This window comes from Melanerpes formicivorus, unplaced genomic scaffold, assembly GCF_026170545.1.
Source record: "Melanerpes formicivorus ecotype bairdi unplaced genomic scaffold, bMelFor1.0.p_v2 SCAF_6, whole genome shotgun sequence".
Classification (NCBI taxonomy): Eukaryota; Metazoa; Chordata; class Aves; order Piciformes; family Picidae; genus Melanerpes; species Melanerpes formicivorus.
The window spans coordinates 30,013,078-30,033,181 of record NW_027142358.1 but is presented as its reverse complement, the minus strand read 5'-3'; the positions used below and the strand labels follow the sequence as shown (position 1 = coordinate 30,033,181).

General features: G+C 49.5%; 1 protein-coding gene across 2 annotated transcripts in view; it reads right to left on the bottom strand.

Moving 5' to 3' along the window:
* Positions 1-20,104, bottom strand: part of INPP5A (inositol polyphosphate-5-phosphatase A) — a 285,924-nt gene that overhangs the window by 100,944 nt on the left and 164,876 nt on the right. For both annotated transcript variants that reach the window (XM_068140277.1, XM_068140278.1), the window contains exons 7-8: positions 9,216-9,268; positions 2,236-2,355 (exon numbers count right to left, since the gene is read on the bottom strand). In XM_068140277.1, the coding sequence (XP_067996378.1) occupies positions 2,236-2,355; positions 9,216-9,268 (173 nt within the window). The remainder of the gene's footprint in view (positions 1-2,235; positions 2,356-9,215; positions 9,269-20,104) is intronic.

Sequence of the window (20,104 nt, the reverse complement as noted above, 5' to 3'; positions counted from 1 at the left end):
ATGCCTTCTTGGACACATTCTGGTTCACCTTCAGCTGTTGTTGACCAACAGCCCCAGGTCATTCCCTACCAGTCAGTTTCCAGCCACTCTGCTCCCAGCCTGGAGCCTTCATGGCACTGTTGTGAGCCAAGCGCAGGACCCAGCATGTTGCCCTGTTGAACCTCAGCTCATTCATCCAGCCTTGACCAGGATCTATGTCATGTTGGACCAAGACTCCCTAGGAGACCAAATCACTGCTTTCCTCCTCTCAGCAAGCTGTGACACACCAGCTTCTGTCACTGAGGCGGCACCCACTGCCCGCTTGCACTGGGTGGCAGGCCAGGCCTGCTCACACTGCAGCACTTGGTGTCCACAGCAGACCAGCCAAGCACTCTAAGCCCACGCCTTGCTATGGGAAAGGGGAGCAGCATCCTGTGCTCTGGGGTGTGGCTGCAGAGGTCTTGGAGCCTGGCACTTGCCTGCACCCGTGGCACAGCTGTGGCATGCCAGGCACCAGCACCGGGGCAGAAAACAGCACACAGGGCGCTCTGTTTCTGTCCTTTCCAGCCTGAACAGTTTGTTTCGAGCACCACCTCACGTCACAGCTCACTGTGTGTCACAACTGCTTTCCAGAGACACTTGAAAGCTCCCTGTCTTGGGCAGACAGCAGGCCCAGCAGTGCCTCCTGAGAGGAACCCCTCTGCCAACACATGCATGGCTGTGCAGAAATGATGATTTCTCTTTTTCCCTGGCTTTAAAACTGCTAATTAGGGCAGTTGTAAATTGCTGGGTATTCTGGGGACTATCCTCTGTACTGTACCAATCTGCACAGCCCTGTCACACCATTACAAACCATGATGTCACTGGTGACAGTGATGGCTGCACACAAGTACTACACTGCCTGGCAAAGATGAGCTGTGACTGCGCTCAGCTGGGGCTCAGGCTCTGCAGGGCTGAATGTCAGGGGACTGGAGCTGGCCAAGAGAGCCTGAGAGAACTGGATTTGGTCAGCAGAGGCTGAGAGAGCTGGATTGGGTCAGTGTACAGAAAGGAGGGCTACAGGAGCAGCTTGCTGCCAGCAGTATCTATCTGGCAGTTACTGAGCCAGCCTCTTCCCAGTGGTGCACACCATTAGGCGAGGGGCAATGGACACAAACTGCTTCAAGGGAAATTCTGACCAGGGATTAGGGAGAAAAAGCCTCACAATGAGCACAGTCAAACACAGTAATGGGTGACTCAGAGAAGCTGGAAATCACCCTGCATGGAGATTTATGAAGCTCAGCTGGATGAGCCTTGAACAACCTGAGCTGGAGTTGAGGTCAGCCCTACTCTGAGCAGGAGGATGAACTAGGGACTTGCAGAGGTCCATCCCAACTGGAATAATTCTATTATCCCATAACCAAAACCAAACTGGAATGGCAGCTTCACAGAGATTAAAAAGAAGGAAATCTAACTAACAGGTTTAAAGATAAACCTGCTTTCTACTCTGGTGAGACCCCACCTGGAGTACTGCCTCCAGTTCTGGAGCCCCTATTCCAAGAGGGATATGGAGGTGCTGGAAGGTGTCCAGAGAAGGGCCACGAGGATGATCAAAGGGCTGGAGCACCTCTCCTGTGAGGACAGACTGAAGGAGCTAGGGCTGTTCAGTCTGGAGAAGAGAAGGCTCCAAGGTGACCTCACTGTGGCCTTCCAGTATCTGAAGGGGACCTACAGGAAGGCTGGGGAGGGACTGCTCAGGATCTCAGGTAGTGATAGGACTAGGGGGAATGGAATGAAGCTGGAGGTGGGGAGATTCAGGCTGGAGGTGAGGAGGAAGTTCTTCCCCATGAGAGTGGTGAGGCCCTGGAATGGGTTGTCCAGGGAGGTGTTTGGGGCCCTGTCCCTGGAGGTGTTTAAGCCCAGGCTGGCTGAGGCTCTGGCCAGGCTGATCTAGTGTGGGGTGTCCCTGCCCATGGCAGGGGGGTTGGAACTAGACGATCCTTGTGGTCCCTTCCAACCCTGACTGATACTATGATACTATGATACTCTACAGGTTCTGGTCACTTCAGAGAGGCTCTCCATTCTCAGCAGTTTAGCTTAAAAGTGTCATAACCTGATCTGTGACTGGTACCTTCCGGAGAGCACTGGTGAGAAGCGATTGTCTTCAGTTCACAGCATAAACCCCTCTCCATTTCTGAGTGTGCCCATGGAAACATCTTTCACAGGGTGCTTTTGAAGAGAGCAGATGGAAAGAGGCCAGGAAAGGCCAATACATACCTATCAAGTACATAGCCCAGAGCCTTATGCCGTATTCCTGAGTAAACCGATGGGCTTGTTTCCCAAGCAATTAAATTGGAAGCATCATGGAAAAGATGAATGTTTACCAAGTCAAAGGCACTATGACAAAAAAAAAAGGGGGGGGGGAGGGGAAATAAATAAAATGATTCAGGATAAAACACATTTGTTGCATCAGCAAAGCATTCAACATTGTAACACCGTATTCTCTTTGATACTTACTCACGCAGGCTGTGCACATGAAGCTATCATCGTCAGAAAAGCATCAGAGACTATTGTCAAACTTATGACAACTCACCCAGGGGTAAGCCTGCATCTAGGCTTTAGCTGAGAGTACAGGTAAGATGGAAATGACAAGCTGTGTGTGTGGGTAACAGTTCACAGAAATCAAGCAGGGCACTCTCTCTCTGCAGTTATGTTTTAAACAAAACTGAATGTGTGAACAAACGACTTGGAGCTTATAAAGCTGCAGCCAAACAACCTGTAGGATGGTGGCTTTACACTAGACTAAATTGCATCACTGCCAATGCCTCATCTGCCCCTGTGTGGAGAACACCGAGACAACTGTGGTCAATCCACAACCTCACTCACAGGCGGGAAGGGGAGAACACAGAAGTTTAATCCTGGCTGCGCTGGGAGGATCAGAGAACCATCACATTGTTGTGGTTGGAAAAGACCATTCAGATCACCAAGTCTAATGGTCAGCTCATCACTGCCAGGTCACCACTCAGCCACGTCCCTCAGTATCATGTCTCCATGGCTTTGAAAGCCCTCCAGGGATGGGGACTCCGTCACTGCCCTGGGCAGCCTGAGAGACAGCTTGGCAACTCTTTTGGGGAAGAAATTGTTCCTAATGTCCAACCTAAACCTTCCCTGGTGCCACTTGAGGCTCTTTCCTCTCATATGATCACTTATTACTAGGGAAAAGAGACCTAGAGATCTAGCTTGCTTGTTTAAAACTCTACCATCTCATTGCTCTTGGGTTGATGGGACATGGTGACTCACAATGACCCCAGAATACTTGGAATACTCTTTCTTCACTTTTAGCAGCCCACTCCCCCCCTCCATATCCCCATGAAAAGCCCCTCAAACAAACCAGTGTATGCAGGAATTGTTGCACAATGTATTGAGGGACTGAAGGGAAGTTGTCTCCTAAGAAGTACCAAAAGGGATACTTCAGGGACAGCACTGACAGGGTTCTGTTCTGGACAGGGTGCCTCTCGCACCTGCAGATAGTGGAGTACCCCATTACCTCCTCTGTGTGCTAAAAAAGCTGTGGCACTTCACTTGGAGGGCACAGAGAAGACAAACACACAGAAGAAGAGTGAGAGAACAGATGTGGACACAGCAGGTAACGGCAGTAAGAACAGCAAAAAACATGATCACGATACACATGTCATCAAGCAGGTGGCAGAAAGGCCTCTTCCAGGTCCTGGGAGGGGGTTTGACACACAACCAGTGTATCTTGCTCAATGAACTCACAGTGACAACAAAATAGCCCTACTGACCTTTGTATGCATTTGTGTATCTAGATAGAATCATAGAATGGTCTAGGTTGGAAGGGATGTCCAAAGGTCATCTAGTCCAACCCCCTCTGCAGTAAGCAGGAGCATCCTCAACTATGTCAGGCTGCCCAGAGCCCCATCATTAGTACCTCACTACAAAACATAACCTGGAGATGATGGCTTGAGATGCCCATTCCTGTCTTGTCTGAAGGATCATAGAATCATAGAATTGTTAGGGCTGGAAGGGACCTAAAGGATCATCCAGTTCCAAGCCCTCTGCCATGGGTAGGGACACCTCACACTACAGCAGGTTGCTCACAGCCACATCCAGCCTGGCTGCAAAAACTGACAGGGATGAGGCTTCTACCACCTCCCTGGACAACCTGTGCCAGTCTCTCACCACCCTCATGGGGAAGAACTTCTTCCTAACATCCAATCTGAATCTACCCACTTCTAGTTTTGCTCCATTTCCCCTAGCCCTGTCACTACCTGACACCCTAAAAAGTCTCTCCCCAGCTTTCTTGTAGGCCCCATTAAGATACTGGAAAGCCACAACGAGATCTCCTCAGGGCCTTCTCTTCTTTCAGGATGGCCTGAAAGAGTCCCTGCAGGACAGGGAGAAAAGACCTCAAAAGCCACAAACTCCCTTCCCATGACAAGGCATTTATCCTCCATCCCCAACTGCCTAAAACCTGCTTGTTCTTAACACCTTCCACTGACAACTTCCCTGTCTTTAAATTGAAGCTATCTCCACATTGCCAGCTTTCCCGGAAATGAAACTGATTTCCTTCTGTCCTTCCTGCAGGGAGACACACAGGAACCAGTCTCCCAGATGTGTCAAGCCAAGTTTTTTCTGCTCCTGCTCACATATTCCTGTCACTCTTTACTGCTGCTCTTCCTTCCAGCTTAGCTGAAGCGCAGCACTCAAAACAGGACAAGGTACTCCATCAAAGGCCTTGGCAGCACTCAATTAAATAATTACCATTCTTCCACCCCTTCACGTCCTTCACATGATGCATCTATTAACACATCTCACTAAGACAATTGTGACCTGAATTCAGTTTCCCCTCCAGCATGGAGCTGCATCAAAAGCAGCCTGGCCAGATCGAGAGAGGTGATTCTGCCACTCTGCTCTGCTCAGACCTCACCTGGAGTACTGCATCCAGCTCTGGAGCTCTCAACACGGGAAGGACATGAGGGAGCAGGTCCAGAGGAGGGCCATGAAAATGATCAGGGAGCTGGAGCACCTCTGCTATGAAGACAAGCTGAGGGAGCTGGGGGTGTTCAGGCTCCAGGGAGACCTAATAGCAGCCTTCCAGTACCTACAGGGGTCTACAAGAAGGCTGCAGAGGGTCTGTTTCAAAAGATCTGCAGTGATAGGATGAGGGGCAATGGTTTGAAATTAGAGGAGATTTAGATTGGATGTTAGGAACAAGTTCTGCACCATGAGGGTACTGCAACACTGCAACAGGTTGCCCAGGGAGGCAGTTGAGGCCCCATCCCTGGAGATATTCATGGTCAGGCTCCACAAGGCTGGGGACAAGCTGATCTAGTGGAGGATGTCCCTGCTGACTGCAGGGAGGTTGGACTGGATGACCTTTGGAAGTCCTTTCCAACCCAAACCATTCTGTGATTCTATGGGTAATGAGTTGGCTGTTCCCAGTGCTTCACTTGTGCTTTTGAATCCCCCTCCACAGGTGCAATGCTCTGCACTTCCCTGCCTTGCAATCCTACTTTCACTAAAATACCAAAACAAACACTTTCCAGAGCTGATTCTGACCTCTGGTACACTAGCAAGCACCCCCAGGTTGGTGCCACACAGATGTACTCCCTGCCCCATCCTCTCTACCAAACACAAACAATACATGTGAACTTGAGTTAAGACTGCAAAGCATTCAGGGCACTACCTGACATCCCTTAACACAGTAACACTAAGAACTGTTGGAACAGAAATAAATACCTCCCCTGCACACCTTTTAGTCAAGATACTGAAAACCTAAGTGCATCTAGTTGTGCATTTTATGGTTTGGGTTTGTTTGGTTTGTCTTCTTAAAATGAAACCTCTGAGTGCCCTAAGATTCCTTAATTCTTCATTTACACTACAGAAGAATAATGGGTGTGAAAAATCACAGATTCACAAAGGAACTTAAGCAGGGCAGATCATGAAATCACAGAGGAAGAAAAAGATGAGTCATCTGAAATCTTTTAAAGGCTCTCTTCTGGGGTTTGGCAGCCCTCTGTTTTTGGCACAACAAGCTGTTCTATATAACAATGTTTTCCTAGGCAGGGAAAATTAATGGCTCCCTTCAAAGGATGCACACAGAAGTGGTTAACAAGTCTCCTGGCTGTTATTTCTATTGAACTATTGGCATGGAGAAATGCATGGTCAAAAGCCATGGTTATGAAAGTGGCCAGAACTTTGTTCATGGGAGTTTAGACACTGATCATACCATGAACACACGATGCATTGGGCCCTAATGAGGAGGATTAGCTACCCCTTGTCTTTTCCATAATATCATAGTATCACAGTATCAGTCAGGGTTGGAAGGGACCACAAGGATCAGCTAGTTCCAACCCCCCTGCCATGGGCAGGGACACCCCACACTACATCAGACTGGCCAGAGCCTCAGCCAGCCTGGGCTTAAACACCTCCAGGGATGGGGCCTCAACCACCTCCCTGGACAACACATTCCAGGGCTTCACCACTCTCATGGGGAAGAACTTCCTCCTCACATCCAGCCTGAATCTCCCCACCTCCAGCTTCATTCCATTCCTAATAATGTCTCACTTCCTTTCTCCAGAGATGGTTCCCAGTTCCTTGCCCCCTTCAACTTCTCATCAGAAAAATCTGAGCTCTCATCATATCCTGTGGCTCACAATCACAGGCTGCTCCAGGCAAAAAAAACACCCACCATAGCTCATGGATCAGAAAAAGCTGTGAGCCTCCTCACTCTCACTTCCCAATACTCCCTCAGGACACAGCAGTGTAGCATATCATCTGATAAGAACATCTAGCTCCAGGCTGCTCCTTCCAAGAACTTTCCTTTTCTGGTATCAGCCTTTCAATCTGTCTCCTTGCAAAGGCCTAAAAAAGAAATGACTTTTTTCCTGCAAGGGGAAATCCAAGAGGACAGGAGGGGCAGAACCTGGAAAAGGCCTGATATAGGAGGAAAGGCCAGATTAGCAATCGGTGCTAAACCCCCACTTCTGCAGCTCTCTGCTGCTGGAATCACATCCCATATCATATAGATCTGAAAAAAAGAAACAAGAACCTACAGCTACCTCAGCTGCCTGCCTGGTTTTGCATCATAGTATCATAGTATCAGTCAGGGTTGGAAGGGACCACAAGGATCATCTAGTTCCAACCCCTCTGCCATGGGCAGGGACACCCCACACTAGATCAGCCTGGCCAGAGCCTCAGCCAGCCTGGGCTTAAACACCTCCAGGGACAGGGCCTCAACCACCTCCCTGGACAACCCATTCCAGGGCTTCACCACTCTCATGGGGAAGAACTTCCTCCTCACATCCAGCCTGAATCTCCTCACCTCCAGCTTCATTCCATTCCCCCTAGTCCTATCACTACCTGAGAATCTGAGCAGTCCCTCCCCAGCCTTCCTGTAGGCCCCCTGCAGATACTGGAAGGCCACAGTGAGGTCACCTCGGAGCCTTCTCTTCTGCAGACTGAACAGCCCCAACTCCTTCAGTCTGTCCTCATAGGAGAGGTGCTCCAGCCCTCTGATCATCCTCCTGGCCCTTCTCTGGACACCTTCCAGCACCTCCATATCCCTCTTGGAATAGGGGCTCCAGAACTGGACACAGTACTCCAGGTGGGGTCTCACCAGAGCTGAGCAGAGGGGGAGGATCACCTCCCTTGCCCTGCTGGCCACACTTCTCCTGATGCAGCCCAGGATCTGATTGGCTTTGTGGGCTGCAAGTGCACACTGAGAGCTCATGTTGAGCTTCTTGTCCACCAGCACCCCCAAGTCTCTCTCCTCAGGGCTGCTTTCCAGCCAGTCCCTGCCCAGCCTGGATTTGTGCCTGGGATTGCCTCGACCCAGATGCAGGACCCTGCACTTGCTCTTATTGAACTTCATGAGGTTGGCCTGTGCCCACCTCTCCAGCCTGTCAAGGTCCCTCTGGATGGCCTCCCTTCCCTCCAGTGTGTCTGCTGGGTCAGAACTCTGCAAAAGGAGAAATCCTGCCACTTTTCTGTTTTTCACAAACTCTTTGCTCAACCTAATAGAAGTTCTTCTGCCAAGAGGCAAGAAGATTGCTCAGCACTCAAGTGCCAGCCTGCGTGAGCAAGCCCTCGGGCTTTAAAACCAAGCCTATGATTTTAAGACATGAAACAACCACAGGAGGAAGGGGAAAATGTGGAATGTTCACATAGACTGAAGTGATTAGAACATACATAAGCAGTAAAGACCAAAATATGACTACATGGTCAAAAGCAGGGTCAGATTGCCAGGTAGGACTAGAGGAATCTGAACCATCTCTGAGTTCATTGAGTGTTGTCAAGCTCTCCCAGGTGGAATGTTTTGGACAATCAGCTGCTCCCTTCAACACAGGCTACTACAATTGCTGCTCCTACTGCTGCTGAAGAGAGGAGGATTTCCAGACTCAGTAAATAGCTTCAGTGTGCCACAGACCTCTTGTCAGCACTAGCTGGCCCTCTCCTCTCAAAGTCAGCCATCTGGGAGGCAACACCATAATCATGTTCTACTTCACACATCTGCCTCCTGCTCCACTCAGCCTCCGTCTCTTCAGGCTGTTGGATGCTCCCAAAAGCAAAAAACCAAATATGTTTGTTTCTTCTGTAGATTTTTACAGCACAGCTTATGAGCAACTCTCCCTGACTGGACAACAGCCAGCTCACGTTGAGCTTCAGCAAGTCCTGTGGGGTGGGATGTCTGAGCTCACAGGCAGGAGGTGCTGCCTGCTCTCTGCTGCCCCACCATCACACCCTGCAGCAGGTGCTGGGCTGCAGGTGCTTTGCTCTAGGGTGAAAAAAGCAAAGAACAGGACCAAGCCTTGGGGTTACCACGGGAATCCTGATCCCAGCACCTTATGCTGCAGGGCCTGGGCTGGGTCAGCTGTGATGGAGAGCAGCAAGGGCGGGCGGGGGGGGGACAGGACACCTTAGCTCTACACTGCAACTCCTGTGGCCTTGGCCACAGACCTCAAGCTCTTCTGATCATGTTTGAGAGGTTGCTTATGACCTGAATTAACTCATGCTAATTGCACATACATGTATTAACATCACATTTTGCTATGCATCGTTACAATTTAACTCAGCGCTACGTGTTCAACAAACAGCAAAGCAACTGTTTTGGAACCACTCTGTTCCCTGAACAGGCTAATCCAGGCATACTTTCATTGAAACAGTTGTTAACAAAAGCAAACATAGCACACACACACACACACATCAGCAGAAAAAACTCAAGAGATGCCACTTACCAATCAGTAATACACCATCTTGTTCGAATGAAACCTTTTCTGGACCACTTGCACTGAAAAACAAGCCAAGAAGGATCAGTCACCTTAAGCAGAGGATTAGAGTGAAACATGGTCACACAGAGAACAAAACAAACCAAATTCATCCAGACCTTGTAACTAATACCAGCTGCACACTGACTGACTGATGTACCTTCACCACAAGCATCATCTTCTAAATCCTGGAATTATTCCCGTTTTGGGGCCTGCAGCAGTTAGAATAGGATAGGACAGGACAGAATAGAACAGAACAGAACAGAATAGAATAGAATAGAACAGACTAGAATAGAATAAAATAGAACAGAACAGAATAGAATAGAACAGAATAGAATAGAATAGAACAGAACAGAATAGAACAGAACAGAACAGAATAGAATAGAACAGAACAGAACAGAATAGAATAGAACAGAATAGAACAGAACAGAACAGAATAGAATAGAATAGAACAGAACAGAACAGAACAGAATAGAACAGAACAGAACAGAATAGAACAGAACAGAACTAACCAGGTTGGAAGAGACCTTCAAGATCATCATGTCCAACCCATCATCCAACACCACTTAATCAACTAAACCATGCAACCAAGCACCCCATCAGGTCTCCTCCTGAACACCTCCAATGATGGTGACTCCACCACCTCCCCAGGCAGCACATTTGTGATGGGTTGAGGCAGACCCCCTCCCCACCACAGGCACAAATAATGACTCAAACGGATTGCAAAAGTGGTGGAAGGTTTAAGTGGAAAGCGGTGAATGTTTACAGAGAGCCAGAAGCAGAGTGACAAAAGAAATCCCACAGCACACCCAGAAATATCCCATCCCCACCTGAGGGTACAACCAAGACCCCCAGGGCTCCTTCTTGCCCCCCTCCCACTCCACTGCTAGGCTAGTCTCAGCCTGGAGAAGAGGAGACTCAGGGGTGACCTCTACAACTACCTGAAGGGAGGTTGTATACAGGCAGAGGTTGGTCTCTTCTCCCAGGCAGCCAGTACCAGAACAAGAGGACACAGTCTCAGGCTGTGCCAGGGGACGTTCAGGTTGGATATTAGGAAGAAGTTCTATACAGAGAGAGTGATTGCCCATTGGAATGGGCTGCCTGGGGAGGTAGTGGAGTCGCCGTCACTGGAAGTGTTCAGGAGGAGACTTGATGGGGTGCTTGGTGCCATGGGTTAGTTGTTTAGGTGGTGTTGGATTGGTTGATGGGTTGGACACAATGATCTTGAAGGTCTCTTCCAACCTGGTTTGGTTTATTCTAAATAAAGCTGGCCAGATCTGAGACTGCCCATCCCCCTGGCCTTGGGCCTAGCCAGGCCCAAAGGGCTGGGAGACATCTCCCCCAAGTTACCAGGTGGCGGCGAGGGAAGAAAGAGAAAGTGCCAGACCCCATGCTGAGATCTTATAGGAGAGCAGGGTATTATAGGATGAAATGCCTGGCTTCCTGTGTCCACCCGTCGGGCTGGACTTCTGGACACAGGAAGCACCCCTTGTATGAACACAGCAGAGGGCACCCAGCCCAAACTGCTACAACATTCCACTGGGCAATTGCTCTCATTGTGAAGAACTTCCTAACGTCCAGCCTAAACCTCCCCTGGCACAGCTTGAGACTGTGACCTCTTGTTCTGGTGCTGGTTGCCTGGGAGAAGAGGCCAGCCCCCACCTGGCTACAACCTCCCTTCAAGTAGTTGTAGACAGCAATAAGGTCTCCCCTGAGCCTCATCCAATCCCCTCTTGAACACCTCCAGGGATGGTGACTCCACCACCTCCCTGGGCAGCACATTCCGATGGCTAACAACTCTCTCTGGGAAGAACTTTCTCCTCACCACGAGTCTAAACCTCCCCTGGCGCAGCTTGAGACTGTGACCTCTTGTTCTGGTGCTAGTTGCCTGAGAGAAGAGACCAACCCCTGCCTGTCTACAACCTTTAGAATAAACCTTTAGAATAAACCAAACCAGGTTGGAAGAGACCTTCAAGATCATCGTGTCCAACCCATCAACCAATCCAACCCACCCAAACAGCTAACCCATGGCACCAAGCACCCTCTCTTCGTGTGCCCTGGTTGCTGCTTATAGATGAGAGAGAACCCAGGAGGCTCTTCATAACTTGTGCTTAGCCTGAACCAGCAAACTCTCACTGCCTCTGAGCAAACCTCCTGGCTTCTGCCTAAGTTTACCGGAACTGCAAAATGCCATCAGAGATTTACATCAAATTAAAATGAATGAGATCTGCTAGGAAGCTGTTCCTCCTGCTGAGCCAGCCCACCACTATCTCTCCAGAAGTTAAGGGGAATTTAAATAATGGTCAAACGTTACATTTATCAAACCTGCAGGCTCCACGAGAAAGCCACAAATCAGCCCATGCCAGCCCCTGGCACTCATGATACAGCAAAAGGAGTTTTGCAGCACCACTCCCAAGCCACCGCCATAAATTACAGCCTCCCACAAAAGACACGACTGCATCCTATTTATTCACTGCTAACAATGACTGTGGGGCCAGGCCAGAGTTCTCTGCTCATGAATACTGCACCAGACAGGCCGAAAGAATGGTGCCAAAAGACTGCAGCTCCTTGTTACGAAGGGAGTGCCAGGCAGAGCAGAGCAGAGCAGCCCCTGCTCTGGGCTGCCATTTTCCCAAGGTGAGGCCTTCAGGAGAAACTCACCAGATGCATCTGCCCACAAAGCCCTCATGAGAACTTACAGTCCCAAATGCTGCTGAGACAGGGAAGTGCCTCGCAAAATCTCAATGGGCTGCTTTCTAGCCACCCTTCAGACAGCAGCTACCCATCTCCCACCCCCTCCACAGGCACAAGGAGGGTGATCCCAGTCAGACTCAACAGAGTAACACCACTCCTGTACTAGGACCCTTTCCCACTGGGCTGTCTGCGCTTCCAAACTGTGCCCCTGGGGATTTGGAATGTTTGTTTTACTGAGTTAAGTAACAGCTGCTTCTGCAAAGCTTGAATGCAGGAACTGTATGGAGACAGACTGAGAGTCTGGAGAGGAGAAGGCTCCAAGGAGACCTTATTGTGGCTTTCCAGTATCTGAAGGGGGCTACAAGAAAACTGGGGAGAGACTTTTTAGGATATTGGGTAGTGATAGGACTGGGGGGAATGGAGCAAAACTAGAAGTGGGTAGATTCAGATTGGATGTTAGGAAGGAGTTCTTCCCCATGAGGGTGGTGAGACACTGGCACAGGTTGCCCAGGGAGGTGGTGGAAGCCTCATCCCTGCAGGTTTTTAAGGCCAGGCTGGATGTGGCTGTGAGCAACCTGATGTATCCTGAGTCGTCCCTGCCCATGGCAGAGGGCTGGGAACTGGATGGTCCTTGAGGTCCCTTCCAGCCCTAACAATTCTATGATTCTAACTGCTTGCTGATGTGCAGTGGTTCTCTGCAGGCTAGGGAAAAGTGCAGAGCTCCCTGCAAGTGACAACTTGTGGCACTGACTGCACTCCAGAGCCTGCAGTGCTGTGCCAGAGTGTTGCCTGAGTGCCTCAAAGCTAAGAAGTAACCAACTGTCTACAAAACTCATGCACAGCCTCAGATTTTGGGGAACTTTAGCATTTCTCACCTCGGGTGGCAAGTTCAGCACCACCTTTCTGCAGGCTTGTGGGACCTTCCTGCAGAGCCTGCCACAGCCAGATGCTACTGCCAGAGCCACAGGGGAACCTGCAGTGCAGCTGCTCACATGAAAGGCAACCCTGCTGGCCCTCCTGGAGAAGGGCTGGAGCTTCTTCCTGCACAAGCTCCATCAGCTTTGTGCTGCTACAACACTGGGCAGGACAAGGAGGTTGTCCTCTCCAGTCCAGGAGCAGTGACTAACCACAAAGACCTTTATGCAGGGAATCAAAAGTCATAATCTGGTACTGTGGACACACAGTGGACAGCTTCCTCCTGTTCTTGACTTAGGTCTCTACTCAGAGTTGGCTTTCTGGGGCTCACAGGACATATATCAAGAGGAAATAAAACAAATTAACAAAAGAAATGCTAAAAATGTCAAGATTTCCTGCATTAAGAGGAGCGTGTCCAGCAAATCAAAGGAGGTTCTCCTCTCCCTCTACTCTGCCCTGGTGAGGCCTCACCGAGAATATTGCATCCCCAGTTCTGGGCTCCCCAGCTCAGGAGAGACAGGGATCTACTTGAGAGTCCAACAGAGGGTTACAAGGATGATTAAGGGACTGGAGCACTGTCTGATGAGGAAAGGCTGAGAGCCCTGGGGCTGTTAAATCTGGATAGAAGGCTGAGAGGGGATCTAATAAATGTATATAAATATCTGGGGGCTGTGTGTCAAGAAGGAAGAGACAGGCTCTGCTCTCTATTGCCCTGTGACAGGACAAGGGGCAACGGATATAAACTACAGCACAGGAGTAACTACCTCAACATGAGGAGGAACTTCTGTACTGTAAGGGTCACAGAGCCTGGAACAGGCTGCCCAGAGAGGTTGTGGAGTTTCCTTCTCTGGAAACTTTCAAGACCCATCTGGATGCATTTCTGTGCTGTTGCTCTGGCAGGGGAGTTGGACTCATTGATCTCTGGAGGTCCCTTCCAACCCCTAACATCCTGTGATCCTGGGAGGAAGCCTCCCTATCCAGAAGGGATACAGAGAATAACTGGACTCTTCTGAGCTCCTCCTGGAGCTCACATGAGGAGTGAACTTCTCATGGAGTTCACACACCACCTCCTGCAGATCTGCCTGCTGACTGCATCAATGCCTGAATTACAGAGACAGGGCATGAGTGGTCTTGAGCTATTTAATTGCCTGTTGACTTACAAGTGCTTCAATCTTATAAGAATTTGAGCTTTTGAAAGCAGGTGAATTTACCTGGCTTCTGTTTAGGGAGGAAATCCTAACAGTTCATTACTCTGAAATCCAGATGGTGGATCATTCAGAGAGGAACTAATTTCTCTGAATCGTTATTCCTCTTATCATAATATCATAGAATCATTCAGGGTTGGAAGGGACCACAAGGATCAGCTAGTTCCAAACCCCCTGCCATGGGCAGGGACACCCCACACTAGATCAGCCTGGCCAGAGCCTCATCCAGCCTGGCCTTAAACACCTCCAGGGACGGTGCCTCAACCACCTCCCTGGACAACCCATTCCAGGGCTTCACCACTCTCATGGGGAAGAACTTTCTCCTCACCTCCAGCCTGAATCTCCCCACCTCCAGCTTCTTATCTTAGGAGAGCCCAGTTTTTGACTTTCTTAAACTGCAGCTCTGCTGAGAAAAAACTCTGCAGTGAGTGAGTGAGCACCTACTGTCTTGCAAACTTCTCTTCCAACCCTGAAAAAAAATCACCTCTTCTGTAGACCCTGAGTCACTGTGGCCAGTGGTCAGTCAGGGAAGGGCTGGCTGGAGAGACCCGCACACCAAACCTTCCTAACAGCCTGGCTTTCATGGCTGAACTACAGACCCCATAATCCAAAAAGGTCTCTTCTGTTCACAGGTTCTGTGATGATTGTGACAGCACAGCCACAAGTTGAGATTTGGCAAAAGGTCAACATTTAATCAAAAGCAAAAACCACGACAAGAAGTTAAATGCTAAAAGCCTTCAAAATTGGCTTAAATCTAATCCAAATAAAAAAAAAAAGAGGGGGGGGAGGGGGGAGATCTGTCATATCAGTCTTAAAAATAACTATATTGAACTTTTAATTACTGAAGAACAATACACAGGACTAAAAATCAAACAGTCCCAGCCTATGATGTGACCCAAGGTAATGTCTTCAATCAAGCTGTCGTTTTGCATTTCCTCTTCTCCTCTTCACCAGCGTAATAGGTACCACACAAAAGATGCAGCATTAAAACAGGGCCCACTAGATCATGTTGCTTAGAGCCACATCCAAACCAAACCAGGTTGGAAGAGACCTTCAAGATCATCGTGTCCAACCCATCAACCAATCCAACCCACCTAAACAACTAACCCATGGCACCAAGCACCCCAGCAAGTCTCCTCCTCAACACCTCCAGTGATGGTGACTCCACTACCTCCCTGGGCAGCACATTCCAATGGGCAATCACTCTCTCTCTGTATAGAACTTCTTCCTAACATCCAACCTAAACCTCCCCTGGCACAGTTTGAGACTGTGTCCTCTTGTTCTGGTGCTGGCTGCGTGGGAGAAGAGACCATCACCCGCCTGTCTACAACCTCCCTTCAGGTAGTTGTAGAGAGTGATAAGGTCACCCCTGAGTCTCCTCTTCTCCAGGCTAAGCAACCCCAGCTCCCTCAGTCTTTCCTCACAGGGCTGTGCTCCAAACCCCTCACCAACTTTGTTGCCCTTCTCTGGACTCGTTCCAGCAAGTCAACCTCCTTCCTAAACTGAGGGGCCCAGAACTGGACACAGGACTCAAGGTGTGGCCTAACCAGTGCAGTGTCCAGGGGCAGAATGACCTCCCTGCTCCTGCTGGCCACACTGTTCCTGATGCAGGCCAGGATGCCATTGGCCTTCATGGCTGCCTGGGCGCACTGCAGGCTCATGTTCAGCCTACCATCGACCAGTACCCCCAGGTCCCTCTCTGCCTGGCTGCTCTCAGCCACTCTGACCCCAGCCTGCAGCACTGCATGGGGTTGTTGTGGCCAATGTGCAGAACCTGGCACTTGGATGTGTTAAATCTCATGCAGTTGGGTTCTGAGCACCGGCAAGGACAGTGATTTCACAACCCACCTGGGACCATCTTTTGTTGTTTACCCTTTCAGTGAAACCTCTTCCCAGATTTAGCCAGTTTGTCCCTTGCTGCAGCTGATGACAGGGCTGCTGCCCCTTGGTCTGGTGCTGCACACCACCCAGAGGCACCGGCTGGCCAGCAGAGTGGTTGCCCATCACCTCCCTCTCCTGGTGGCACAGACAGGCTCACTGGCTTCTCCTCTCACACACTGTGCTCCACCCCAGAGGTGGCTCTGCAGCACTTGCCCACATCTGTCTTGCACAGGGGTTCCCAAAAACGACAATGGAGATGTGACAAGGCCTTGGGAGTGCCATATAGAGGGAGGAGTCCCTTCCTGGGACTCCTGGGATGCTGATGGATGGTTTTGCAGCCAAGGTTCAGTGCTGGTTCATCTTAAGCTTGCTGTCCAACAAGATCCAGGTCCTTTTCTGTTTTCTGGACATTCACCTCCAGCCTGTGCTGCTTTGTGAGTGCTATCCCATCCCAGGGACCAGGCTTGGCATTAATCTTTGTTGAACTCTGTGAGGTTCCCCTGTCAGACCATTTCTTCAGCCTGCTGAAGCCCCTCTGAACTCCAGCCCTGTCCTCCAATGTATCAACTGCTCCCCTAACTTGACATCATCTGCAAAGCTGACCATGCACTCCATTCTGTTGCCCAAGCTGCTAAGGAAGGTGTTGAATAGCACAGATCCCAGCACTGACCCCCGAGGATCCACCAGCAACCAGCTGCTGCTTGGACTTTGTTCATCACCTTGTGAGCCTGGTGGCTGGCTGGCTTTCTTGTACTCCATCTACCCAGTACATGTCACCACTGGGCTTTGGGGATGCTGGGAGAGACTGCATCAACCAAAGGCCTTGCTAGAGCCAGTGCATACCACATCCAGAGCACTCCCCTTCTCCATGCAATGGTTCATCCCTGAACATCTGCTCCACCACCTTCCCGTGGCTGAGGCAAGGCCACCCAGGACCCTTCTTGAAAATGGCAGTGACATTAGTATTTTGCCAGCCCCCAGGAACCCCTGCCTTTTGAGAGGGCAGTGAGAAGCCCTGCAGTGACATCAGCCAGATCCCTTTCTCCTTGGATGTGCCCTGCCTGCTGCCAGGGGCTCACAGGTACAATTGGCTTCAGGTTTTGTGCAACCAAAGCGTGTAGGACCAAGCCCTGCTCGAGTCAGTCACCATCCACTTCTCCAGCAGGCCACCCCACAGGACTGTGCTTTGATTCTGTCACTGATGACCTCACCAACACCAGCAATGCCAGTGTAAAGTACATACTAATAGAAATATGCAGATTCACTGCACCTCTGCCTCACTCTTTCATGCAAGCCTACCCCAATCCAAGCCAACTGAAAGCTATTTGCAACACCATCTATATTCCATGGCATGGAGAAATGGGTAATTTCTTCCAGCAGCTTGGTGTTTCCTCACACATCCATTGCAAATCCTGGGTTTAAGGGCAGCAATATTTATTAGAGGCCATTTTGCCAGCAAAAAAAACCGTACTTTAAGAAGTGTGACTGAAATTCTCTCACCTCTCTGTGAGAAGTCCTTCAAAACAAATGTATTTTAACAATCACAACCTGAAAACTTGCAGTTCCATCCTGCCAGGCTTTTCTTTGTGAATAGAGTCTCTCAGGAGATGGTGCTGACCTTTTAAAACCCCCTCGAAACACCACCTACATAAATAACCTCTGCTACATCGGGTAAAAGGACCTCCAGACAACATTAACATGAAGAGAGAGGTTAGAGAGGGCTAATGTCAAAAAGCACTGTGAGCAATAAGTAATGCACACAAACCATGATTGATAATGACTAGCACAGAGCCTTAATTCATCTTTTCTCCATCATTTTACTGAGAGGGACCATATCAAATTAAATAGCGACCCAGCAAGGGTTTATTCAGCCATACAAAGCAGGGGCATGAAGGAAAGACGTATGGAAGTGGCAATGACTGCGGTGTAATTGCAGCTTCTTAAAGGAACACCACAGCTCAGAGGGAGACAGCAAGCCTGGCACCTGCAGCAGCTTGAACACTGAGCAGCAGCAGGAACAACTCTGGCACCAAGGGATGTTCAGCACTTGCAACACCTAAAGGTCCTACCTGAAAGGACGTTGTGGAGAGGTTGGTGGCTGGTCTCTTCTCACAGGCCATCAGGGATAGAAAAAAAACTGAATGGCCTCAAGGTGTGACTGGGGTAGGTTTAGACTGGACATTAGGAAAAAAAGTTGTCATGGCAAGCGTGGTCAGGCACTGGAATGTGCTGCCCAGGGGGGTGGTGGAGTCACCAACCATGGAGGTCGTTGGGATGCGGTGCTTGGGGATACGGTTTAGGGGTGAACCTTATGTAATAGGGATATCAGTTGGGATATCCTGAGGGTCTTTTCCAACTTGAATGTTTCTGTGATTCTGTGAACACCACCCTGGTCAGAACAACTCTTCCTAAGAGCCTTGTGCAGGAGCCCACGCTTCACCTACTCACAATGCACTCAACATTTAACTAGCTGGGAAAAGGAGCAGGATGAGGACAAACTTACACCAAAACCAAGCAGGCAAGTAGGTCCTGCCCCCCAACTACTTCCTTTCTTCTCTTAGATCAGCTTACAGAACTACAGAACTTGTGCTCTTGGGTTTTTTTTAGGAGTTTGCATGCAAGCTGCTCAAAGCTCCTTCTCGTTTCCCTTTACTTCAGGATGAGACACAGCACGTGGAAAACTCAGGCCCAACTCAGCCTCTGAACACCACCAAGCCCTGTAACAGCACCATCAATCATGTTTTTACTGCTAAAGATTTTTAGAGGCCATTACATAAATTTAGAAGTCTGCAAATGAAAATACCTATGGCACTTATAAAAAAAAACCCACCCCAAACAACCCACCCCAAAACCCCCAGCTGTACAGGCAAGAGCTCAAGAGCACAAAGTCAATCTCCCTAATGACAAAGTCTATTATGCAGTGGAATAATTTAATTGCTCCTTTGCTTTTTCACAGAATGCTTCCCTTAGCCTTTATTTATCAGAAAATCAAGACCACATCTAGGTATCTGTGCATGAGGCACACAGCTCTAAGAAATATGTGACAGGACTTACACTAGCCCTACTGATTTTTACATACAAGTCCATGGGGCATGCAAATTGCTGCCAGCTTCCTCCTCTACACACAGCAGCAGGGAAGTTGCCCACCAGCAGCCATACAGGATTTCTTCAGCAGAAGTTGTTTCAGGAGACAGAAACACAAAACTGACTCAACTCTTGCAGCAAAGGCCAAGTTAGGTGTCTATTTGCCAGGCAGCTGTCAGTTACCCTCCCCAGCTGGTGGGGCAGAGCTTTCAGGGGTCCTTTTCTCATCTCTCAGAGACCCTCAGAAGACTACATGCAGCAGCAAACAGGGCAAGGAAGGATGTGATGTCAGAGGAGCCCAACCCTAGAAGCAGCTGAAGTGTCACACTCCAGGGTAGGTCATTGCCAGAACCAGTGAAAATAATGGGATGTGTTTGAAAGCACAAGAGGGGCTGCCAAGCCTGTCCTCACTCTTCACATCCACTGCTAGAGATGCAGTATTTCTCGGGGCTTACAAGGCACCTTCTTCTCCCCTCTTGCACTTCACTACACTCTCCAAAGAACATTTAAGCCTGTGAGAATTCCCTTCTCTGGAACAGAAGAATTCAGAGCTGACAGGAGTATAAACAGTGGACCTACACTTCAGAGGCACAGCCCAAAACATGATGGCAACTCCAAAGCTCATTTCACTTTTTCCATGAATGCAGGGTCACCACACAACTTACTCCACAAAATGACACTGACTCTACCAAGTGACAACATGACACAGGGCTGTCACAGCAAGGCTGCATGAAGTGACCAGGTCAGAACCTGAGTCTTGGGGTGTGTCTGCTGCCATGCTCAGGGTGAGCCTGACCTTAGCTGTAAGAATGTCCCTGCCCATGGCAGGGGGGTTGGAACTAGATGATCCTTGGGGTCCCTTCCAACCCTGAATGATACTATGATACTATGAATGCAGTCAAATGCTGGATTTTCCTTAGGACTGACTCATCTGCATAGCCAAATTTCCTTATTGTTGGAACACAGGACTTAATCACAAAGGAACAGCGGTGGAGGAAACATGATGGTTTGGCTTTTTCCTTGGCCCAAGTGAAAACCAGCACAGGAGGCTGGGGAGGTACCTGCTGGAGGAGGTGCTCA